We start from the raw sequence: 16580 nt of genomic DNA, 5'->3' as shown, positions 1-16580 counted from the left end.
CTGTTGTGTAAGCATGTATTGCAATTCCTTCTATGTTCTAGTTTTCCCTCAGCATGGATCATCTAGACACTCTCACTAGTGAAGCTTTAGACCATTAATGAACCTGAACATCAACTCAAATAAGCACAGATATGCATTGTGTATAAAATAGTTATAACTGCACCTGGAATACAAAGTTAATTTAATACCTGTATGCATAAAACCTGTTGTTAATGTTGTTAATGACAAGTAGTTAAACATATGCCATTTTATGACCAGTAGTCAAGGTAGTAAATTAGCTTAACAGCTGCAGGCCATATATTATCCTTTAGTTCTAATGGTGTGCTACGTATCTAGTTTAGTCTCTATTATACTCTTGAATAAAAGAAACATAATCATTTGTAGTTCATTAGACAAAATGTGCATTACTCTGTATCCTTGATCAGCTGTGAATGTCTGACACTGTTTTCTTGAGAATGTTTTACTGCTGAATCATGTGAAGAAGGCCATAACAGGGAGACTAGGTGTCTGAGCAGAAGAGATAAAACCACATTCTTCACCCCCCTTCCAGTTTCACACAGAAAGACAGGGAGGCAAGGTCAGGAGCCAGGCACACTAAGAATTAGAAAAACATGTGAAGATGCAGCTTTTATGACAAGGAGGGGGGCCAGGATTAGCTATAAAAGTCTGTGAAAGTTGCCACCATTTTGAGACATGCTGTCGAACCTCTGCAGGCATCTCTCCCGTCCGGACGTTGTAATGCTCTTGTTGTGAATTGTACCGAAATAAATGTTTGTTGATTGAGCATATATACACCGAGTATTGTCCTTCCTTCAGCCCAAAGATTCAAAGAACTGCGTGTTTTCAACAACTTGGTGCCGTGACCCGGATCTTTGGTGTGCTGAGGAGGTGCAGATTTGGCCTTTGGTGAGATCGTGGGGCAAGGCGAACGGAAGACCGGTCTAACAACAAAAAGGTAAGCACAACCTGTTGTATTATACCAAATGTGCATATTGGGCTTTCCAAATTAATCTGTTCGCTGAGTCACATGTATTTTCACAGTAAATTTGTCGGTGTCTGGTTTTTGGCGCAAGATACTAACAACATAAGTTGAGGCTGAATTCCAGGGTGTTAAATAAACTGCCTCTACCGAGATACTAATAACATACTACGTTGGACTAGAGTGCAGCCACTTTACCTTCCACATTTAATTTTGTCTAATACTGGCTTCTGTAGCAATAATACGTTAGAATTTCTTCTGAAGACGCGGCCATTAGTTCAGTACATTGAGGTCGAGGTTTGAAGTTTGTTTATGATGTCGGTTACGTCCTGGCTCTTGCCGGCTGTGAAATAGAAGTTGATTTAAGGAAAAGCAGATGCTGGCTTCACGGTGCGGTTAAACACTGGCAACGCGAGAGCGAAACACGTCCGTAGGTTTGGTTTATGATACGGCGTGTTCCGGTGATATGCGGCCGTGAAGTGCAGTAGTGGTTGGTGCTAATTTTAGTACATTGAACAGAGGTTTGACGGTGGTTTGTGGCGTCAGTCGAGTTTTTTTTTAAGGGCTGCGGTCATAAAACAAAGTAAAATTTTACTTGCCAAGAAGTACATAGAGCAAAACCTGGTTTATGATGTCTGGTATAACTTCGGGGATGCAAGCATCACTTTTATGATGCGACTTTGCTCCGTTGTGGCGGTCATAAGCGCAGAGAAAAGGGTATTTTGGTCTATGGTGCAGTGTGCTTTCAGAAGATCTAATAGTTGAGCTCAGAGGTTTCTGTGTAAAATTCCCGCTGAGGAAAAGTGTTGTGTGTGAGTGTCAAAGCGCGCTCTGGGTGAGAGAGTGTGTGTGTGAAGCTGCGAGGCGCGCTCTGGGTGCTGTCTTGTGGGTGAAGCGCGCACTGAGTGAGAGTGTGACTGAGGCGCGCTCTGAGTGTGTTTTGTGTGGAGTGTGAAGCGTGAACACAGTGACAGTGACGGTTAATGTGTTTGATTAGGAGGACATTAGAGCAAATACACATTTTAGGATCAAAGGTTGATGCCTAGTGTACCTGTGGAACTTTGCCTATGGAGTAGCGACCCTCCTGTCCAGGGACGCTTGGCCAGGACCGGCGGCGTCCGGGTGCTGAGGTGGTGACTTGGGGAGGTGAGGGCCCCCGCATAGCCACGGAAATAACACTGGAACGACCGTGTAATCACGGGTTCACATTTATTTCCGGACTAGAACAAGACACATTTTGCGAACAAACGTTGAGTCTAGATTTAGTAAAGAAATATAAAAAGGTTGAATTCCTCGTTTCAGTGGTTGAAATTGTTGTGTGCCTGTCCCCTGACGAGTGTGAAATTAGAATAAAGAGGGAATTCGGAGCCACATAGAGATAGACGGGCATAATTGGGTGTATTACTCTGTGGTGTAAACATTTAAAGTATTAAAAATAAAAAAAAAGGAGTGAAAGGGCGAGAAGTGTGTGGTGTTGTGAATATGTCGGGTCCTAAATCTGACATAGAAAGAGGAGAAATGCAGGGTGAGTGGAAAACTGTTGATGAGCAGGTGAAGGAGTTGTTGCGGGCGCTGAGGGTCATGCGACCTGGCAGCGTGGGTGAGAAAAAATCAAAGGCTGCAGCTGTGGCAGCCAAAGTCAAAAAGTTGTGTGATAAGGAAGGAGTGAGAGGAGAAACAAGAAGTTCGTTGGCAAAATTACTTCTGGGAATAGCACAGAAGCTCCAGGAAGAAGAACAGGACATTAGTACACAGTTAGAGGAGGCTGCTTTTTGGAACAGGCGCAGAATAGGAAAAAAGTTGCAGGAAATTCAGGAGGAGAAAGCCCGTGTAACAAGGTGGGCTGTGACATGCCAGGGGGTGGAGCACTGGATGAGGGAGAGAAGGGAGGAGCCTGAGAAGCTGATGCTGCCGGCTTCTCCGGTGAAGTCATCGCTCACTGGCTTTCCCCCTCCCTATCAGGCCCCCGCCCCCCTCTACCCTGTGCTGAGGGTGGAGCAGGGCTGTCTCTCTAGTGAAAATGGCCAAGTTTTAGAAGTTACAGGAGGCTATGTAGATTGTGATATATCTAAAGAGCCCAAACGACCTACTCCACCCCCGAGGGGTGAAACAATAAAACAAAGCTCCACTTTTGTTAATGAAGAGGGAGCTTGTGGCGGAGTGCAGTCACCGCCCATGAAACAGTCTCCCCAGCAGGTAGAGTCTGAAGAAGAGCGGGCTGTGCGGCTGCTTGAAACAGCTATAATAACTCTAGAGCAGCGTCATCAAATTTCTGAGGATGAGGCATGTAGTGGAGTAGTTGTTGCACCACAGGTTGAGAAAGGTGAGGTGTGCGGGCCCAATGGGGACGCATACGAGGGCTGGTTATCAGGCACACTGGATGATAATACACCAGTAAGTGTCTGGGAAAAGCAGAAATTAGATGCAGTGCCGGAGCTAGAAGAGGCCTTTTACAATAGAGCAGCCAGAGAAAAAGCAGGAAGAGGCAGAGTACTTAAACCTAAACTTCCAAACAAACCACACCCCATGACACGTCGGAGCCAGGATGACAGGGACACTTTGTCTCTGCCGGGATCATTTCCCCTGGTGGTGACCGCTGGGGGTCACATGAAATACAAGCCATACGGGGTGGGAGATGTAACTGCATTGATTGAGTTATTACCTCCTATTACAGACGGAGGTGCAGGGTGGTTGAGAGAATTTGATAGAGCAACAACAGGTGTTCAACTGGCCCTAGGTGATTTCAGAGCTGTGGTGGCCAGATGTGTTAAAGGCACAGCACTGGATGACATAGAAAAAATAGCAGGTACAGCATTGATGGCTGATAGCATCCCGTTTTGCCGTGTTGTGAATGAAATATCTCATGCATTACGTGAAAAATATCCCACTCCAAATGCTGCTAAGATTTTGAAGTTGTTGTGGAAGCCTGATCAAACTCCAAGGGAGTACATAGAACAGGCTAAAGCCACATGGGCCCTTAACACTGGCCAGCATCCTGGTAGAGAGGGGATGCAACAATTGTGGTTTAGAGACGCTGTGTTAAAAGGTGTGCCCGAAAAGGTCAGAGTGGCCATGACTGATAATCCCGACATGGAGGGAGCAGAGTCTCATGTGTGGGAGAAACATCTGGTGCATCGCCTGCAGACAGCTCATGATGAGGTTATGGCTAAGAATGAGGATGCAGATAACATGAAAGAGCAATTGTTGAAATTACAGCTGGGTGAAGCGAGGTTAAAAGCACAGGAGAAGAAAAAGGAGGAAAAAATAGCAAAAGTAATGGTAGCTCAAGGTTTCCAGCAAATGGGGACTGATGTTGATCCTAATGCATTGCCAGTAGACACACCGGGACCCGCGCGAGGCACAAATTGGGGTGGCCGTGGGATCGGTAGAGGAAATTGGGGCTCACGTGGTGGTCAACGGGGAGGAGGCGGCGGCATGGGCAGGCAAAGGGGTGCGCCAAGAGGAGGTTTATATGTGCCAGGGACTGTGTGCTTCAACTGTGGTCAGACTGGACATTGGTTTCGAGAGTGCCCAGAACCACCTCAGCCGTTCAGCAACAACATGCCACGTTCAGCCAGAAGGGGGCGTGGACAATGGTCGGCCCCCAACTCACAGATGGCTCCACCAGGCCAGTATTCAGTGGAATACTGGCAGCAGGGACAATACTGACACACCCCACAGAGAGGCCTGGAAATAGGGGGAGGGGCAGACCCCCTGTTGCCACTAAGGGTTCATGGACGAAACCTGCCCTTTTTAGTGGACACAGGAGCAACATATTCCACCATTCGTACGGCTCCTGACGACATCCCACTCACAGACACAAAAATCAGTGTTATCGGCTTCTCTGGGGTAACCATGACTTTGCCAGTGACTGTCCCTCTAAAGACGGAGTTAGGACGCCAGTCCTTAACCCATTCATACATGATTTCATCACAAGTTCCAGTTAATCTGTTGGGCAGGGACCTGCTCATTAAGCTGGGAGCTACTATCATGTGTGGAGCTGATGGATTGACAGTGACTTTGAGAGATGGCACACAGCTGTCCTGTTTGCAATCAGGAATGAGAGGACAGTGGCTGTTATCTGAGGATTGTGAACGTACAGCGCAGATTTACTGGGCGCGACTGACCACATCAGATGGAATTCTGGCACAGTACCAACTCTGGCGTCCCTGGATAATGTCCATGTCTGTTTACTCTCCCTTGCGTGACCCCTACCACGTGACCTTGTTTTATGATCGCGAACGCACTGAGTGCTTTGAGGAATTGTTTAACGAGTGTTTAGATGAGACAACTTGGGAGCTTAACTCTCAGGACATTTATGTTGGCACAGCTGGAGTGGCAGCGTTTGTTCCACTCACTGAAGATAAAATGAGTTGGTATAGAATGGGGGATGAAGCGGTTCCCCATGTGTCTTTGGCAGTACACGAGGGTCATCAAGCAAAAGATTTAGGCCCCATGGTGAGAACAGCCACAAGGGCCACAGATTGGCAACAAACACAACTCACTGATGTCTCATACTCACCCAGTTGTAAAACATATCGAATTTCTGTGACTGCTACTGATCAGAGTGTGTTAGAGCACAAATTTTTAAAGCGCACACATGGCAGGGAGAAATCTGATCACGAGGAAGCTGTTAAAGGCTTAACAGAACTCCCAGACACTCTGTGGTCTAAAGGTCCAACTGATGTGGGTTTAACATTTTGTTCACCCATCACATTTGAGTTAAAGGATGACACCCCTATTTGGCGTTCACAATACAGACACAGTCCAGAGGCAGATAATGGTATTGCAGAAACTATTTCAGGGCTCCTGCAGGTGGGTGTGCTGGAGTCGTCTTCCTCTGCATGGAACACTCCGATCCTACCAGTTGAAAAGTCAGGCACGGGCAAGTATCGCATGGCACATGACCTTAGGGCAATAAACGCTGTCCTTAAGACACAAACAGTACCTGTACCAAACCCCTACACAGCTCTGACTAATTTATCTCCAGATCAGCGGTGGTTCACATGCATAGATTTGGCAAATGCTTTCTTTTGTCTCCCTCTGCATCCATCTTTAAGAGATATTTTTTCATTCACTTACAGGGGCCAGCAGCTGCGTTACACGCGGCTGCCGCAGGGTTTTGCCCTTTCACCTGGCATTTTCAATCAGGTACTAAAAAATGCTCTTTCTCCATGTGTTTTACCTGAAGGATGCACACTGATCCAATATGTGGACGATTTGCTGATTGCCGCTAAAACAGCTGATGCTTGTTTTCAAGCGACACTGACGGTGCTTCGCCAGCTGGCTAAAACAGGCTTTAAAGTAAGTAGAGAAAAACTCCAACTTGTCAGAACTGAAGTTACATTTCTAGGTCGTGTGGTGGCGATGCAGACGGTGGGCATGTTGGCGTCCCAGAGGGAAACAATTATGTCACACCCCCAGCCACGTACAGTTAAAGAAATGTTGTCATTTCTTGGGCTCACAGGTTACAGCAGACACTACATTCCTGACTATGTGGGCAACACCAAACCCCTCAGGGATTTGGTAAGAGAACACGGCATGAGAGATCTCACAGCTAATCTCAACTGGACCACTGAAGCTGAAATGCGGTTCATTGCATTAAAGCAGGCCCTGTCTCGTGCAGCAGATTTGGCAATCCCCGATTATAACTCTGATTTCTTTGTTGATGTTTCTGAAACAAATGGAGTAGTAAATGGTGTGTTGTTTCAGAAAAAAGGGGGAAAGAGACAAGTACTGATGTATATCAGCATTGGCCTGGATAACACAGAAAAAAGACACCCCATGTGCACACAACATGCAGCAGGGGTAGCAAAAATAATTCAAAAAGTGGCTCACATTGTAAGAGGGCACCCACTGAAAGTGCTCACAACACACAGTGTGGTGGCCTATGTGAACTCACAGGCATTTACAATGACCCCATTGAGACAACAGAGACTGACTAAGATTCTGGAGTCTCCAAACTTGACCTTCACACATGAAGGGATTAACATGGCAGATCAAATGGGGGGGGGAACACCTCATGACTGTACACAAATAGTAGAGGTTGAAGAGAAAGTAAGATCTGATTTGAGAGCAGAACCGGTGAGTGAGGCAGAGGATTACTTTACAGATGGATGTTGTTTTAGAGATCCGAGTGAAGGATTGAAAACAGGCTATGCAGTGATGAAAGGAGTGGGAGACCAGCTGCTGGTGGAGAAATCAGGAACATTAGAAGGGCCTCAGTCAGCACAGAGAGCAGAGCTGATTGCAGTGATAGAAGCTCTGAGATTAGGGAAAGGAAAAAGAGTTAACATTTATACTGACTCAGCATATGTTTTCGGAGCAGCACATGTAGAGTTGGGGCAATGGAGAAGGGCTGGATTCAGAACAGCCACAAATAAACCAATCAAACATGAGGAGGAAATGAGACAGCTGGAGGACGCTCTGAAAGAGCCTCTGGAGGTCGCTATCATAAAGTGCAAAGGGCATGACGACTCTGACACTTGGGTGGCGAAAGGAAACAGAGCAGCCGACGAGGAAGCAAAACGGGCGGCAGGCTATAAGGAAGGAAAACAAATGGTAAGTATGGGTATGGAATGGGGAGACCTGCCAGCCCAAAAGCGAGAGGACATCGAAAAGGCGCAAGGAGGAGCCTCACCCGAGGAAAAGGCGGTGTGGCAGGAAAGAGGGGCTGTACAATCAGAAGGATTGTGGAGAGGGCCCGACGGGCGACCAGTGCTCGCAGCAGGAGTGGCCCAGGAGAAAATCAAAGAAGCTCATGGGTTAGGTCATGTGGGAGTGGCCCAGATGGAAAGGGATTTGTGTCATTGGTGGCATCCTTACATGAAAAACCTGGTAAGGGAACATGTGAGAGCCTGCCTGATTTGTGGACAACACAATCCAAAGCCCACCGTGAAACCAGAAATGGGTAAGTTTCCTTTGCCAGAAAGACCAGGCCAGGAAATTGTGATTGATTACACTGACATGATAACCGCTGTTCGAGGGTGTAGATATCTGTTGGTGTGTGTGGATGGATTGACTGGTTGGCCAGAGGCGTGGCCTACCCGCAGAGAGGATAGCAAAACAGTGATCAAATGTCTGGTGAATTATTATGTCCCTTGGCATGGATTCCCAGAGAAGGTAAGATCAGATAATGGCACTCACTTTAAAAATCGAGATCTCGCTGAGGTGGAATGTATGTTGGGGTTGCAACACAGATATGGTACAGTTTACCATCCACAGTCTCAGGGAAAAGTGGAGAGAATGAACCAAAATCTTAAAAACAAATTGGCAAAAATCTGTGCACAGACTAACATGAATTGGGTTGATGCTCTTCCCATAGCCTTAATGAGTGTAAGGTGCGCAGTTAATCAGCGCACTGGGTTCACTCCATATGAGCTGCTGACAGGAAGACAATTTCCAGGCCCTGCAGCAGGTGTAAGAGAATTAAGAGAGGAAGTAAAAGTGTCTGAACATGTGAAACAGTTTAAAGCACTAAAAGCTCTTGTCTCTAGTTTCACTACGCAGGTGGGAGATCCAACAGGAAAGGAGGTGACCACGCCAGAGGCGAAGTGGGTGTGGCTGAAGGTGTATAAGCGAAAGTGGGACGAGCCCAGGTGGACAGGACCTTTCGAGGTGACCACTCGAACCTCTCACGCGGTCCAGCTGAGGGGCAAAGGCGACACCTGGTACCACTGGAGCCAGTGTGCAGCGGCGGAGGAGCCTAGGCGATCGGAGAGGCTCTTGGCGAAAAAGGGGGACACGGCTGTGACCCCAAAAAACACAGATCTTAGTATAGAAGGGCCAGAATAATACCCTGATCTGTGTAACGACCAAAGGGTAGTCTACCCCGGAGGTTGAAGAAAGAAGTCGAGAATCACCCAACTGGAAGACACTGGTAGCTGCAGCAATAAAAATAAAGGTTAAAAGCTCCTTAGACAGAGGTTCTAGTCTAAGTACATTTGAAAGGTATAAGGGGGCATTAGGAATGGGGGAGGAAAAGTCTAATGCAAAAATGAAGCTTCTGGAGAATTGGAAATTGATGGGAGTGTTAGCTATGATCACTATTGGTGTGCTAACTACTGTTTTCCTGTTGTGTGAGTTGCCCAGTTACAGAACTCATCCACCTCCTCTTCCTCTCGCGGACCCTGAGGCGACCACCTCTGAGCGTGATGTAGGTGAGAAACCAGATCCTTGTCTAGAGTATTATGGAGGCATAGAGGTGGATTACGTTAGAGGATCCACCACAGCCTTCACTTTTGATCTATGTTCCGTGATAGACTGTGGAAAGGATCAGACCAGTTGGCGCGGGTACGAAGTGTGGACATGTCATGACATAAGATTCACAAATGCTTGTCTCGTAGGTAAACCCACCGCCACGGGGTACACCCCGTGTGAGGAGTGGGACATGGTGACCGGTTACACCCTCCCAGGATGGGATACACGGGGCCGTTGGGAGGGGTTTGCAATCCAGCGTGATTTCAGTAACACACAAAATCCACTTACAATGTCTATTGGTGGGTGGCAGGTTACACCGCAGCGGTACAGGAAAGAAGATAAAGTGTTTTATTTAGTGTTAGGAGTAGATGTATTTGGGAAAGACCCGAGGGGCATAATAAAGATAAACTTTAAAGATCCATCCTGTAAATTACCCAGCCACAACGCCACATTAAGCTGTAATTTATCTAGCAGCGACACCACATCAACCAAAGCCCCACCTTCCGTGTCTAAGGTAACAAAAATGGACTACACAAAGTGGAAACCCCGACAGCTGATGTCTCGTGCCACAGGCTATGTGGACAGCAACCTGTGGTTGGACTGGCTGATTGAAACTACAAAAGAGCAAAAGGTGTCTGATTGTGTGGCATGCGCTACAGCACGCCCACGTTTATTTATTGAACCGGCACCTTTGTATCCAGAGGACCCCTGGGGTTTTGATTGCATGCTCCGACTTACTCGGAGAGCAGTAAATTCAGGAAAATGTGCTCCATTATCTGCTTTATTTCCCCCAATAGATAATAACACCATTCCCGGACCGTTCACACCTAGGAAAGCTAATTATACTTGTTTCAATTTTACTGCAGATGATCCAGGAGAGCAGGAGTATGACGCTGGAGAGATCCCGGCAGATTGGTGTGAGGCCACATTTCCAGGAAGAGGAGAGGCAGCGCGTGCGAGCGCCACGGTCGTGGGTACTTGGGCTCGAGCCGGTTTGTACTATTATTGTGGAGGTGGGAGTCTGCATGTGCGAATACCAAATGAAGCGGTTGGTGTTTGTGCCATGGTCAGACTAGGAGCGCCTCTGCTGATAATAGGGGGTAAGGATAATGCTGAGAGGGTAGAGGGACATGCGCGACGACCACCTAGGCGCAGGCGTCAAGGGTGGCCTAAAGGATCATCTTGGTCGTTTGATTTAACTGTTAATTCACCCACATATATAGATTCTATCGGTGTTCCGCGTGGCGTTCCAAATGAGTTTAAATTAGTAGATCAGATAGCAGCCGGTTTTGAAAACATCCCGATACTTTCTGCCTTGTTTCCCGTCACCCCCAACAAAAACGTAGATAGAATTAACTATGTGCACTATAACGTTCTCCGCCTGTCAAATTTGACCCGTGATGCAATTCAGGGTTTAGCAGAACAAGTAGGTCCAACCTCTCTGATGGCAGTGCAGAACCGGATGGCGCTGGATATGGTTCTGGCTGAAAAAGGAGGGGTTTGTGAAATGTTTGGACAAATGTGTTGTACTTTTATTCCCAATAATACTGCTCCGGATGGCTCTGTAACTCGAGCACTGGAGGGGCTACGTACTCTGGCCCATAATATGCATGAACATTCAGGTATCGACAATCCGCTGGAGGAATGGATGACTTCTGTTTTTGGGCAATGGAAGGGATTTGTTATGTCAATCTTGGTCTCATTGTCTGTTTTCACTGCTGTCTTGACCACATGTGGTTGCTGTTTGATCCCATGCCTCAGAGCTCTAGTAGTTCGTCTTATTGACAGGGCCGTAACCTCAGGGCCGGAGGGCCGGGGGGTTATGATGCCTCTGTTAAAGGATGATCCTGAGGAATGGAGAGACGTGGACCTTGTGACCCTGGAATGCGTCTTGTAAGTGATCTCTTTGAGAAAAGAGATCAAAGGGGGTGTTGTTAATGTTGTTAATGACAAGTAGTTAAACATATGCCATTTTATGACCAGTAGTCAAGGTAGTAAATTAGCTTAACAGCTGCAGGCCATATATTATCCTTTAGTTCTAATGGTGTGCTACGTATCTAGTTTAGTCTCTATTATACTCTTGAATAAAAGAAACATAATCATTTGTAGTTCATTAGACAAAATGTGCATTACTCTGTATCCTTGATCAGCTGTGAATGTCTGACACTGTTTTCTTGAGAATGTTTTACTGCTGAATCATGTGAAGAAGGCCATAACAGGGAGACTAGGTGTCTGAGCAGAAGAGATAAAACCACATTCTTCACCCCCCTTCCAGTTTCACACAGAAAGACAGGGAGGCAAGGTCAGGAGCCAGGCACACTAAGAATTAGAAAAACATGTGAAGATGCAGCTTTTATGACAAGGAGGGGGGCCAGGATTAGCTATAAAAGTCTGTGAAAGTTGCCACCATTTTGAGACATGCTGTCGAACCTCTGCAGGCATCTCTCCCGTCCGGACGTTGTAATGCTCTTGTTGTGAATTGTACCGAAATAAATGTTTGTTGATTGAGCATATATACACCGAGTATTGTCCTTCCTTCAGCCCAAAGATTCAAAGAACTGCGTGTTTTCAACAAACCTTAAAGCCTTCTTAAAGCTATCTGTTACATTGTTAAAGCAATGATCAATTTGAATAACCTAGTAATTCAAATGGCCTCGTCTGGCCTGCTGCTCAAAATAACCTAAGACTGGTTTCACTTCTGCAAACTCTCTGCAAGCCTGTTTCCTGTCAGCCTGCGACTTTTAGCCTTTTCTGAAAGACACACTGTTCAACCTCTGAATGCAATATAAACTACAGATTATATTATTAATGCAATGGTAATAATGATGATTATTTAACAATAGCAGTAAAATAATTTCCCTGCTCCACAGAGATATATAGATATCTTCTTCCTCTACCCCCCCCACAATTTTTGCACATGTCAAGGAGCGTGTCAGGCTACATTTCACTGTGTGTTATACTTGTATAACTATGCACGTGACAAATAAAGAACCTTGAATTTAGTGTTTGTGTTATTACGAGTGCTAAACAAGAAGAGTTCCCAGATGGCACAGTGGACACATGTGTGACTGCTGTGATTAAAGCATCTTTCTTTCAGCTTAATGAGTGAACCGTCAGCTCGTTCATACACACGTTAAAGTCCGTTTGGCTCAACACCACCGAACAGAGGCAGCAATATAACATAGCTAACATTAACAGTGCTTTGAATCCTGCTTTTGCCGTGATATTCAGGACTGCCAACCGAGCAGAATCACTGACTTTCAGCTTGTTGTGTTTGTGGATATATGACTGACTTTACTTATCCATAAAATTATCACATTCTCTGTAGGATTAAGGTCGACTATTGAACGGCGTATATTTTAAAGTAAAGGCTTTAAAACAAGGTTACCGCTGAAAGTACAAACATCACTAATGTCACATAACTCTGCCGACATGTGGCCAACAGTAATGTTTTAATGTTCTTCATTATTAAACATTCGCACATAAATAAGTGACATAATATTCAGTACTTACTTTTAAATGTTTACTCTTCGGCTGCCCTGCTTCAGCCATCTGCCGTTTTTTTTTTTTTTTTTTTGAAAAAAATATCCACACCCACCGCCGCACTATGAATTCTGGGATATGTTGGGCCACGAATGATATAGCTGACCCATCCTTAAAATTCGGGGAAATGAAGGACGGTTTTTCGGCCGCATTTGAAGCAGCCTTTGAATTTGGACAGCCTTCGTCATGTTGCTGTGACGTATTCGGCCTTCAAATGCGGCTTTGAAGGATGCAGACCCTGAATTTGGACACGCCATATATCAGGGGTGTCAAACTCCAGCCCTGGAGGGCTGGTGTCCTGAAACTTTAACTTTTACCCTGCCGCAACACACCTGAATAAAATTAGTAGGTCATTAGCAAGAGTACAGAACTTGACTGCATGCTGAGGTGACAACCCCCAACTCTACTCAAGCAAATTTAAGTAAATGAAAGTGTTTGGAAAAATATACTCCTAAAAGTATTTTATTCTATGATGTTCATTAAATCATGAGCTGCTGTAACACAAATCAAATGGCTGAATTGCCACCTCAGCGTGCACTCAAGTCTTGCTAATGACCTACTAATTGTATTCAGGTGTGCTGCAACAGGGACCCATTTAAAAGTTTCAGGACACCGGCCCTCCAGGATAGGAGGTTGCACACCTTTATATAGAGCAGGGGTGCCATTCTTTTCATGCAGCGTCTCTTCCTCAGGCAAAATGGGACAAAAAAAGAGATTTAAAGGACTCTGAAAAGTCAAAAATTGTAAAAAGTCTTTCAGAGGGATGCAGCACTCTTGAAATTGCTAAGATATTTGGGTGTGACCACAAAACCATCAAACGTTTTGTTGCAAATAGTGAACAGGGTCACAAGAAACGTATTGAGAAAAAAAGACGCAAATTAACTGAGAAGAATCAAATGTGAAGCTACCAGGAACCGATTATCCTCCAGTGCTGCCATATTCCAGAACTGCAACCTACTCGGAGTGTCCAGAAGTACAAGGTTTTCAGTGCTTAGAGACATGGCCAAGGTAAGGTAGGCTGAAACCCGGCCACCTCTGAACAAAACGCACAAGTTGAATTGTCAAGACTGGGACAAGAAATATCTGAAGACAGATTTTTCAAAGGTTTTATGGACTGATGAGATGAGAGTGACTCTTGATGGACCAGATGGATGGGCCTGTGGCTGTATCAGTAACGGACATAGAGCTCCACTTGGACTCAGACGCCAGCAAGGTAGAGGTGGAGTACTGGTATGGGCTGGTGTTAGTAAAGATGAACTAGTTGGACCTTTTGGGGTTGAAGATGGCCACAAAATCAACTCTGAAACCTGCTGCCAGTTTTTAGAAGACACTTTCTTCAAGCAGTGGTACAGGAAAATCTTTCAAGAAGAAGAAGAACATTCAAGATCATGATTTTTATGCAGGATAATTCTCCATCACATGCATCAAAGTACTCCACTGCATGGCTAGCCAGTAAAGGCCTTAAGGATGAAAAAAAAAAAACGACATGGCCCCCTTCCTCACCTGATCTAAATCCTATTGAGAACCTGTGGACCCTGCTTAAATGGGATATTTACAGTGAAGGAAAACGGTACACCACTCTGAACAGTGTTTGGGAGGCTGTGTTTGCTGCTGCACAAAAAGTTGATCATCAACAGATCAAGACACTGACAGATGAATGGAAGGCTTGTGACAGTTATTGAAAAGAAGGGTGGCTATATTGGTCACTGATTTATTTTATTTTATTTTTTTATTTTTTGACATGCCAGAAATGTTTATGACTTTCTTAAACATTCAGGTTTAGGTTCATTAACATTTTGGATTGACTGAGAGCACTGTAGTTGTTCAATAATAAAATTAATCCTCAAAAATACAACTTGCCTAATAATTGTGCACACAGTGTACAGCTGAGGATGGAGGACTTCCCCAGAGCGAACACTCACTCAAACCAATGGCACAGAGACAATAATAACCACCATTGATGCTATCAGCAAAGTGCCAGTCCAATTTATTTTGAGAGGTATATGTCTATCTTCTCATGTTTTCATATTTTTTTAATATTTCAATCTTTTACAATATCAACCATATGCTCTGAATTTAAATTATAGTTTATATTCGGGGTGATCTTCACAGTGAGTGAAAATATTGTCTGTCCAAAGTTGCATCACTAGTTTGAACTGTGTCATGGCTCACCTCCAACATAGACACTGAAAAAAGGAATTCAAGCCTCAACAGATTTATTAAAAACACAAAGCTGGGAGTTGACGGTAAGGGGATGGTTTAGGTTACCTGATATGGCAAGCTGGTGAATGTTTCTGTACTGCCTCTGCTATGATTGGGCAGTCAGCTAAAATCTGCCTACAGTTTAGCCTCCATGAAGACTCTGATGGCAGGATTTTTGGTTCACAGGTTTAATGACCCTGGGAAAGGTGAAACTGCAACATACAGTACAAGGAATAATCACTTCTACTGGTTCACCATGTATAGTTATAACAATTGAAAAACCTACATCAATTCCCTTTCTAACTCAAATATAAATATGAAATTTTGATTCTAACATCTCTTGCTGTGATGAATTGCTTGCACATTTAATATGTGTGACTCAGTGATTGAGTGCTAGCATAAATCATAGGATATTGTTTTTATCATTAATTTTGCAGAAAATCTTTCTTCAAAATAAATGATCCATATGCACAAAAAAATAAAACAAATCTGTACAAAATCACAGTGCTAACTAGCTTAGATCACCATTGCACAAGCCTTGTCCTCAATTCTTTAACTGACTTCCTGTTTACTGATGACATCTTTCCTGTTACATACTACACTGATTTTAAGGTGGTTGTGAGTTAAAAATAACATATTTAACATCTAAGAAATCTAAAACAACATTCTACCTTAAACTGATGTTACTTTTGATATCAGAAAACTCCCCGCCTGGCATGATTACAGCCACCACACTTACAGTTCAACACCTGACATCTGGAGGGAGAACAAGAACTATTCCTGTAAGAGGTTTCACAAACATTGTTTCTCCTCTGGGCTTGAAGTTTCTTCGTTGTGGTCGCGTTGGAACATTGGGCAATATGTTTCAGGATCCAGGGTCCTTCACTCATATCCACGGTGGAGATCCTGGATGTAGAGCTGTGTTGTGTCTCTCACTTTTGCACTCAGAACGCTGCCCTTGACCTTGAAATTCTTCTTCTAAGTGTGTTGATGCTAAACAGATTTTATTAATAATAATAATAATAATGAATTGGATTTATATAGCACTTTTCAAGGCACCCAAAGCGCTTTACAATGCCACTATTCATTCACTCTCACATTCACAAACTGGTGGAGGCAAGCTACAGTTGTAGCCACAGCTGCCCTAGGGCAGACTGACAGAAGCGAGGCTGCCATATCGCGCCATCGGCCCCTCTGGCCAACACCAGTAGGCGGTAGGGTAAAATGTCTTGCCCAAGGACACAACGACCAGGACAGAGAGCCCAGGAATCGAACCTTCCGGTTACAGATGCGCTTCCCAACCCCCTGAGCCACGGTCGCCCATTTTAGTTAATTATTCATTTGTTTAGGGGGTTTTTTGTTTTTTTTTTCTGGCACAAAATATCTTCAACAGAAACAGATGTTAGACTTTGACTGTTAGACACTGAAATTTTAGAATATTTTCAGTCTATTCATGGATTTAAAAAAAAGTTATTTTAGCCTAAAAAAAAAAAACAAAACAAAAGAAAAAAGTTGGAAGTTAGAAGTTATGGAAGCTTGTTTCAGGAACTGAAGACTTTTTTTTCTTCTTTTATTGTCCATAAGTCAGTTTTGGGTATCTCAAAATTTGGACTGAGAAAAAAATGGAAATTTCTAAATAGTTTGTAAGTTAAAATAA

The 16580-nt window shown here is 44.6% G+C and overlaps 1 protein-coding gene across 4 annotated transcripts; it reads left to right on the top strand.

Moving 5' to 3' along the window:
• The first annotated feature begins 219 nt into the window (after nucleotides 1-219).
• LOC143415006 (uncharacterized) lies at nucleotides 220-11761 on the top strand. 4 transcript variants are annotated; one of them, XR_013095613.1, is made up of 2 exons: nucleotides 220-955; nucleotides 8476-11761. XR_013095613.1 is itself a non-coding variant. In XM_076880288.1 (2 exons), exon 1 carries the CDS (start codon nucleotides 2462-2464, stop codon nucleotides 4646-4648), a length of 2187 nt encoding a protein of 728 aa, XP_076736403.1. In that variant the 5' UTR covers nucleotides 1831-2461; the 3' UTR covers nucleotides 4649-6283; nucleotides 8476-11756. The 4 variants fall into 4 exon arrangements, 2 of the variants coding, with proteins under 2 accessions (XP_076736403.1, XP_076736402.1); XM_076880288.1 differs by lacking the exon at nucleotides 220-955 and adding an exon at nucleotides 1831-6283 and having other exon boundaries at nucleotides 8476-11756; XR_013095614.1 differs by lacking the exon at nucleotides 220-955 and adding an exon at nucleotides 4664-7889.
• Nucleotides 11762-16580: the final 4819 nt, after the last annotated feature.

Source organism: Maylandia zebra, linkage group LG23, assembly GCF_041146795.1.
Source record: "Maylandia zebra isolate NMK-2024a linkage group LG23, Mzebra_GT3a, whole genome shotgun sequence".
Lineage (NCBI taxonomy): Eukaryota > Metazoa > Chordata > Actinopteri > Cichliformes > Cichlidae > Maylandia > Maylandia zebra.
Note: the sequence above shows the minus strand (reverse complement) of the source record. Positions and strands in the feature narration are given on the sequence as shown.

Coding starts and splice junctions, on each gene's coding strand:
- LOC143415006 (XM_076880287.1), top strand. CDS start 4,835: ATGACTTTGCCAGTGACTGTCCCTCTAAAGACGGAGTTAGGACGCCAG. Junction 8,102..8,475: donor GGCATGGATTCCCAGAGAAG/GTAAGATCAGAT, acceptor TCTTGTCTCTAG/TTTCACTACGCAGGTGGGAG.